At 35.7% G+C, this 8,809-nt stretch overlaps 1 protein-coding gene across 2 annotated transcripts; it reads left to right on the top strand.

Annotated features, from left to right (window-relative positions):
- The first annotated feature begins 2,715 nt into the window (after positions 1-2,715).
- On the top strand, positions 2,716-7,813 carry LOC122606982 (transcription factor VIP1-like). Of its 2 annotated transcripts, XR_006325011.1 has the most exons (5): positions 2,716-3,378; positions 4,336-4,468; positions 5,893-5,977; positions 6,057-6,241; positions 7,355-7,442. XR_006325011.1 is itself a non-coding variant. In XM_043779896.1 (4 exons), exons 1-4 carry the CDS (start codon positions 2,720-2,722, stop codon positions 7,564-7,566), a joined length of 1,089 nt encoding a protein of 362 aa, XP_043635831.1. In that variant the 5' UTR covers positions 2,716-2,719; the 3' UTR covers positions 7,567-7,813. The 2 variants fall into 2 exon arrangements, 1 of the variants encoding a protein (XP_043635831.1); XM_043779896.1 differs by lacking the exon at positions 6,057-6,241 and having other exon boundaries at positions 7,355-7,813.
- The last annotated feature ends 996 nt before the right edge of the window (positions 7,814-8,809 follow it).

Below are 8,809 nucleotides of genomic sequence, written 5' to 3'. Positions count from 1 at the left end.
TAAGTCTCGTGTCCATTGTTGGACACGGGTCTAAAATCTAGTTATTATTAAATATTGTTGAATATCACCAATAAAAATCAAATATTCTTTTAATATGAATTAAAATGTCAATGAAGTACAACCGAGCTAGTCAAAAATATTTTCTGTTTTATTTAAGGTTTTGAGTTCAATTATTATTAGAGATGACAAGGTTTGAGTTTTTTTTTTTTTTATCTAAATACTAGCTAATTAACCCGGATTTAATCCGGGTATATTCATAAAAATTTTATAAAAACGTATTTTCGTCACTGAAGTTGTGACAGTCTAATGGTACTCATAACCTCGAAATAGTACTTTATAATTAGCTTATCAACCCGCATGATATACGGATAATTTATAAATATATTATGAGAAATTTATTGAGATGATGAAAATTAAAAGACCATGTATAAATTATTAGAGTTTTTGAAAGAAAATAAAAACATTTTGTTTGAAAAAATAACAAACTAAAAATGAAATAAATTTTAAGAAGGGAAATGTTTGTGACATCATAAATAAATTAAATAAAAAAGAAAAAATTTGGAATTGACAAATAAACAACTTTTATTAAATGATGATTTCACAACATTTTTCTTTTATTTAGTATAAATATTTGTAACAGCTCATACTTGATATCTTGTTATTTAGGCCTCTTCCTAAGCTATAACACCTTTTCCCTCTTCCACACTGACACGTCAGCTTTTCTCTCTCTTCATCCAGCTTTTCCACAATCACTCCCTATAACCCCTCTTCCACACTTTTTATTTATTTTATTTTATATTTACACAAAGTTAAAACTAAACTTAATTTTATTAATATTAAACCATTACAATAAAATTAAAAAAACATTACAATTAAACATTAACTAAAAATAAAACACATAACACACTTAAAAGTAAAACATTATAAGGAAAAAAAAACATTACGATTATTAAAAAATAAACTACTCGTCGTCGGCGGTCTGGTCGTCCTCGTCCTCCTCCGGGTCGTGGCTAGGAGCTGGTGGTGGTGCCGGTGCATAAAATGAGCTACCGAAGTTCTCTTGCAAGTATTGGCGATATCTAAGTGCTTCAAAGTCGTTTTCCGACAAGCCCATTGGAATTGGTCTCGCCAAAAACTTTATGGCATCTCTAATCTCGGCCCGTCACAAAGCATCTTTTTTTGTTCTTCAAGATAAGAACTAATCTGTTGAGCCGTTTCAGAACCCAAAGATCGGCCCGATGTGGCATCGGATGAACTAGACAACCTACGGCTAACGTTACGATCCGGTAGTCGCCTAATGGGGTCTGACCCTAATAAGGCCTCAAATGGGGCCAGGGTGGGGGTGGGAATGGGAGTGAGAATAGGGTCCCGCCTGATGGAACGTCATCGGCGGTCAAATCTACTGCCGGAACTTGTCGACTACTCGTGGCCTCGTTTTCATTCCAAAAGTTGGACAAGGTTTTAAGAAGGTCATATCAACTCTAGTAATGCCAATATTTCTCCCCTGTTTGTTTCTTGTATGGTTTCACAGCCGCATCAGCCACCTGTCGCTTATTCGCCCCACTTTGTCGGCCTTGCTCGCTAACCTTCTTCAACGCCGCACCAAATTCCTTAACACCCCTTTTTAATCTTGTTCCATTTGCCATGTATTTGGCTCTTGGTACGTGGTGCATATGCCGTTTCTTTGTTGAACATCTCCACCAATTTTTTTCCAAAAAACACCCTCCGTCTGACTATTATCCACCACCGGGTCCTGCGACCAATGCACCCAACACTGTGCCAACAACAGTGTATCATCATTCTCCTAGTTCCTTTTCTCTATCGATTTTGTGACGCGTCTCTTCCCACGACCCACCTCCACAACTTCATCTTCATCTTCATCATCGGCAGACGCGACACTAACTTTATCGGGGACATTTTCATTGATAATCAATGGCGGTTGTGAGGTTCTTGGTCTTTGTTGTTGTTGGTGAAAGTCAAACACCATTTGAGCTTGGATTGGAGCTTGCATTTGAGTTTGGGTTAACGCCAAACGTTGAGACTCGGTCCAATTTTGACCCATAATTGGATTGTAGTTAATTTTATTGTAATACGGTTGAGAATATGGGTTAACGAGGCAAGGGGGTGGAGGACCCATTGGGGGCGAGTTGGATGAGGTTGAAGCATGGCTTGTTTGGCCTTGGTTAGTTGACGACATAGCCGGCATCGAGTTTTCAAGAAATGTATTCCAAAGGTCGTTATTTTGATTTTCGTTGTTTGACATGATTTAGAGATGGAGTGGCAGTGAAAATTTTTTTTTGATATTGTGAAGAAAATTAAAGAAATTGTGAAAAAAATGGAATGAGTGGTGAAGAATGAGATGTGAAAAATAGTATATATAGATGAAAAGTTAAAAATAAAAACAAAAATAAAAGAAAAACTAACTGTTAGTTTCAAAAAAATTTTGTTTTTTTTTTTACGTTACCAGGCTGTCCCACCATGCTCCATTCTACTCGTCTACATGCATCGATGGATCGAAAGGGCTTGAAGGATGAACCCGTCGACGAGCTTGCTCTTTATGGAGTCTTGGTCGAAGACCCATCGACGGCTTAAACCTTAAGAGGATGCTATCGAATGTGCTCTTGGCGCACGTGAGGGATGTGACCTATGTTAGGAGAGGCCTTATAAATTAAACTTTTTTAATATTTTATTATTAATTTGTAAGCCAAAAACTAAACAAATGCAACGCATACCACATGGCAAACCCCATTTCCAAACATCACTACAACATCCCAAAACTCAGTTCCAAAATTTTGACCATCTAACCAACCAACCAACCAAACCCTTATATGATATGATGGACTCAAAGTTCGCCGGAGGAACCTCGTCAAACAACAGCATGTCGGAAACTACCACAGACCACCATCATCTTCCCCTTCGTGGGCCCCACCACCGCCGCGCCCAATCAGAGACATTTTTCAGATACCCCGTAGAAGAAGAAGATGACATCCTCTTAGACGACGTCGTTGCAGACTTCAATTTCGCAAGTCTTGACCTCCCATCACTTTCATCTGACCCTGAACCACCATCTCAATCTGAATCGTCGGAAGTCAACGCTGGTCAATCTAAGAAGAAGAGGCAGGTGGGTTATGGGTCGACCCATCAACATCTAAGAAGTCTTTCAGTCGGGTCCGATTTTTTTGATGAGTTTAGTCCTGTTGAGAGTGACAAGGATGGTTTTAGAGCGCATAAACGAGGTGGGTCGGTTGATGAAACGACGTCGTTTGATGGCACAGGAATTGGGGATTCTGTGTTGATGATGGTTGATAATTCCAAGAAAGCACTTGGCCCTGATAAGTTGGCTGAGCTTTCTTTAATCGATCCGAAAAGAGCTAAAAGGTTGGGCCTTTTTTTTTGTACTTATGCGATATATCTTCAGCATTCGTAATTTGTCCGTTCTAGACCGTCGAACCCTCTGTTAGGCCATTTTGTTATCGAAAAGACGTCGTTATGAGCACTAATAGGACAGTTAGTTTGTTGCCAAAAACAAATTGCTTTGGTAACAAAATGCTCTAGTAGGGACATATTTTATATGGAAGGGACAAATCATAAAGTATACAAGACTATAGGAGTATGCGATAAATCCTTAGTTTTTCAGTGTTATGTGTTTTGCTTACATGGTTTAAGCTGTAGAATGGAGCCATACTTTCGAGTTTGTTCTGACATAGGCATGAAACCCAATCAAATAGTACTAATATAGTCATTGAACTTGTTTTTATGTTATTATCAAGTTAAAACACAATTTCTTACTGTAACGGGACTAAATCTGGAAGCATGTTGACTATTTGGGAACAATTTTTTCTCTTCAAGAGTGTCACATAATTTACTGGTTCAATTGGTGATCAAAATGACATTTTCGACAAAAATCTGAAACTAAACTTGCTAGGTAAGTATATTATTGTGTATTTTATTTATATTGGGACAAATTTTCAAGTAGGTTGAACTGCTTAGGTTGGTATATATCATGTTCTCATGAAAAATCAGAGTGTTTGGATGTGTGTTTTTTTACTTATGTAAATCAAGTAGAAAGAGTGGTGATAACTAAATTCACTTTGTTCAGTTAATCATAAGTTTGGTTGAAGCTAGTTCTAAAATGTTTATGAAAACTAGTTGATGGGACTTGCATAATAATGCAAAAGTAGGTCACCAACCAATAAATTGACTGAAAAGTGCATTTACATAAATACCCTTTTAACTAAATTGTAGTTCTTTGTTTGGGTTGATTTTGTGAGTTAATCCTGGGCTATTGGAATGCAAACAATCATATGTGTTTGATCTTTTGTTTTCTTGTTTTAGGATTCTTGCAAATAGACAGTCTGCCGCTCGATCAAAGGAACGCAAAACAAGATATACTAGCGAGTTGGAGAAGAAAGTGCATACCCTTCAGAATGAAGCAACAACTCTTTCTGCAGAAGTCACGAAGCTACAGGTACTTGTCAATAGTTCATATTGTTGTAGCCAACTAGAATATGATATTCATACCAGAAGCTTTAAGATAAGAGGGTGCACTTATGTGTGATCATGCTGATATACAACTACACTAGTATACGATCACCGATTTAAAAAAGAGTTACTTGTTTATCTTTGGGCAAACTACACTAAATGGTACACAACTTTGTATCTTTTTAGCTGTTGGTTTTCATAGAAATCATTACATTATTTACACATTTTATTCGTAAAAGTGAGTAGCTGAAGTGTGACTGCTACTTTGATTATACTTATATTGCACAAGGCATAAAATTCATAACTATAATGCATTTATTTTGAAATGGTGTCAAGTTATGTTTATCAGAAACTAGGTTTTTTTAATGTATGTTGTAGCAAAATGTATCACCAGTTCGGTTAATGAGTTCATAGTACCAGAGTCCATAATCACGCAAAGTAAAGTATTAGCAAGTCTCTTTCTCATAAAGATTATGTGCTCACAATATCCTTTACTTAGGTAATAGGTTTGGTCATCGGGAAACTGTATATAATTTTGCCCTGTTGATACAATTGGGGTGCGTTGAGCTAGGGTTTATCTCAAAAAGGTGAAATGGGATAAGCTAAAACATTAGCTATAAGGGAAATGGGTGAAATAAGCTGAAAGAATTCTATTATGTATCCAAATTCATACATCATGCTTTTTTTTTGGTTTTGGGGAAGGGGGGGGGGGGGGGGGGGGGGATGGTTATAGTTACTTCCATATTTTTCCTTGTAGGCATGCGCATAATAGTCATATTTTTACATTATAAAAAAAACTAACATGAACTAGGCTATTTGAACACAAAGGTAAAACTCGATGCATATACTTTTCCTGCAAATCGAGGTAACCAGATTGTGCTTGGTAGGGTAATAATTTGGTCAATAAGAAAAAGATGGGAAATTGGTAGTATAGGTGGATATGTCGAGTGGAGATCGGATATGCAAGTATCTTTATAAATCTCCAGGTTTTGTGTTGTACCAGTTATTGCCCTCAATGTAAAACATAGATAGGTTGTAGCGTAGGCTTGTGGGACTAAATATGTATTGTTAGTTGAGACAAATATAACTAGCCTTATGTTTCAGTCTACTCTACTATCACTATGTAGCAACATAACATATGTATTTACATATAGATAAAGGCTGAAGAGAATAAAACTTGTTGTAATCCTACATGTTTGAGATCTTCACATATAAAGGTTTATGTGCGCTGGCTCCAAAATTTGGTGGATTTTTATATCTCTTGTTAATGATTTCTTGGCTGTCATTTTAGTGAAGTACTTATCCATCTCTTGAATGTTACTAATTTGGCGATCATTTGGGATTATATTCTTTTGAAAAGACATTACAAATTGAAAACCATCTGACGCTATGACCTTTCATGTAATACAGCGTGATACTACTGGCTTAACATCTGAAAACAAGGAGCTCAAACTCCGGTTAGAAGCATTGGAACAGCATGCCCACCTTAGAGATGGTAATACTTTCAACTTAATACCATCTTTACTTGGTCGTCTATGTTTTCTTGGAACCTCATTATATCATGCATAGTACAGGTAGCAGTTTTAACTCATTTAAGTGACGATAGGTTGATATGGGATTTACTAGATAGAATGCTAACGAGTCAAACAGGCAAGTTTAAAATCTAACCTATGGGGATGGCTGAGCTGGTTAAAAGGAGCCCGTTACATACTTGCTGATAATTATTCTTTGATTTTGTCAGAAGATTGATTGCTGATAGGTATTATTTATTTTTGTTGGAAGATCAATTGCTGATAATTATCATTTATCTTCTTTGGAAGATCAATTACCGATAGTTATTGTAATTATCTGTGTGTTATCAAGCATAAGATAACATTTATTTATAAGAATGGAAATTATCTGTGTGTTATCAAGCATAAGATAACATTTATTTATAAGAATGGAAAAGTCAGAGACGAAATGTTATAGCAACCCATAATGTAGCATGAGATTCCCTTTAATCAAACAAACCGGAAAATACAAGATTGAGGTCAAAGACTATTTTAGGGTAGGTTTTCGAAAGATCTAGGTTGCATCCTAGGCATTCGCGTAGTTTAGAAGGAGTATGATAGATTGCGTTTAAAAAGAACTATTATATAATATATGTGTGTGTATGTGTATGTGTATGTGTATGTGTATATGTGTATATAAATATAATATGTATTAGTTATGATACCAATTGATCATAGATCAACTGGTATGTCACCATGTAACCACATGGGCCACAAGATGAAGACTGCAAGAGGTTCAACTCTTGCCAAATGCAAGTGGAGAAATATATCTTGTGCTCCATGTGTGATGATGTTATTTCACCGGGCTTGAGTTCTATGCGGTGTGCGCTCTAGGTACCAAGATGGTACATGGGACCATGGGGTTCCCACCCATCTACCCTTTTGTTTCTATATATATCAGTCATGATGTTGACCTTTCAACAAATAGAAAAATGATGTTATTGGAACAAAGAGGAGATATATAATTTGTAAAGAAATAGTATTTACTTAAAGTCAAAACATACTACTCTCTGGTATGTTTATATACTTATGATATTATGTATGTACTGGTGGTAATCCACGAACGGTGCTTTCATGGCTATATAGATCATACAGCAAACAATACATCTATGATAACAATTCAACAGTTAGATACCGACCTATATGTGGTTCAATGGCTTCAAGGAGTTAACTTGAAACCAAAGACCACAAGTTCGGCGTTGGCATCCTTTAAGAAAGGTTAATTTAATTAGAAATGCAACAGTTAGATGACTCTTAATCAAAGTCGACAGTCAAAAGTCAAAGCTTACTATTCCATTCTAAATATCTTTCTTGTTTCACAGCTTTGAATGAAGCACTAAAAGAGGAAGTGAATCGTCTTAAAATTGAAGCAGGTCAACTGCCACTCCATAACGGGATGAACTATAATGCTCCATTACCACCTCAATATTCATCACACCGCCAACAACTCCATCACTTTGCTAATCCGAATGCCCAAATGCCTAACTCAAATGCGAAGGGCGGCCTCAAACCTAGCTTCATGGACTTTAATTAAATGGTCAAAACAAGCACAATGTAGGAATGGTTATGCGTCATCTTGTAGATAAGTATGGGATGTGGGGAATGTATACAAAGTGGCTGTTTTTATAAGTTCTATCCATTGTGAAAATGTTATGGCTATGTTATTGTTATAGGGTAGATATTACTTAATAGGAATGTTATAGATTCACAATGTAAATCTGATGATGTAGCGACTCTTATTTCCGTATTTATGAACCATACTGTGCTGTGTTGGATAAAAATTGCTAATCTAAATTTCTTTTGACACGATCAGCATCATACGCATGTGTTAAGAACTTTTTTTTCTAAATGGAGCCGCTACTTATGGGAATGTGTTTTGGACTTTTGGTCACTGCTTCAGTTAGCTGCAATACTATTGGTTACGTGTTTCGTTTTAGGTTTAGTACTAGATTTTTACTCGGGCGTTGCCCCGAGAGGCACAACGTTACATAAAATTTATGACGTGGTATAGGCGATTTCCTTCTAAGTAGAATCAACGACTCATTACACGGAGTGAAAAGTATAACTTTTATTCTCAAAAATTGGTATGTAAAGTTGTTATATTACATACTTAAGTTGTTAAGAATCAGAAGTACACTTGATATATGAATTTTAATTGTAATTAAAATATAAGTATAATTCTCAATTTATATACATTGTCTTTTACTATCTACATCTACATGTTTAATAAACGCATATCAAAATCTTCAATTTGTTCTTTAAATAAGTCAACCCAAATGTATAATGAATTTTCCTATAATGTATATTTATTAAAAACTAAATATATCAAAAAATAAATATAAACTCCAAACCAAGTGGTTTACAAAAGTTTGAGCCATATACATGTCAATTCATATTGTGATACACTATGTATATCTCACATTTGAGTTGTCAATATCAAAAAGGTAGGTGTAAGAAATGAGTTTCCTCTATTTTTTCTTTTTTATCTTTTTTTTCTTCTCTGTAGGAAAGCATTTTCATTTTAATCAACAATTCAATATATATCATAAAGTGCCTTTTGTCAATTTTTGTTCTATAATTTGAACGATGATCAAAGCAACATCAACAATCTTACCACCACCGCATCAACCAACCAAGCGCTATTTCCACCACCGTCGTCACAACAATTATTGGTGCTGCCATCCCCGTTCACCGCCATTGCCTCTGTTTGTCACTAACTGCCACTAACCCACTCAGCCGCCTCAATCCTTACGATTTCAAATTGTGATCTACTATTT

Source organism: Erigeron canadensis, chromosome 7 (assembly GCF_010389155.1).
Source record: "Erigeron canadensis isolate Cc75 chromosome 7, C_canadensis_v1, whole genome shotgun sequence".
In the NCBI taxonomy this organism is placed as follows: domain Eukaryota; kingdom Viridiplantae; phylum Streptophyta; class Magnoliopsida; order Asterales; family Asteraceae; genus Erigeron; species Erigeron canadensis.
The sequence above is the reverse complement of the archived record's forward strand: the minus strand, read 5'-3'. Positions and strand labels throughout refer to the sequence as shown.

Coding starts and splice junctions, on each gene's coding strand:
- LOC122606982 (XM_043779896.1), top strand. CDS start 2,720: ATGCAACGCATACCACATGGCAAACCCCATTTCCAAACATCACTACAA. Junction 3,379..4,335: donor GATCCGAAAAGAGCTAAAAG/GTTGGGCCTTTT, acceptor TTCTTGTTTTAG/GATTCTTGCAAATAGACAGT. Junction 4,469..5,892: donor CAGAAGTCACGAAGCTACAG/GTACTTGTCAAT, acceptor CATGTAATACAG/CGTGATACTACTGGCTTAAC.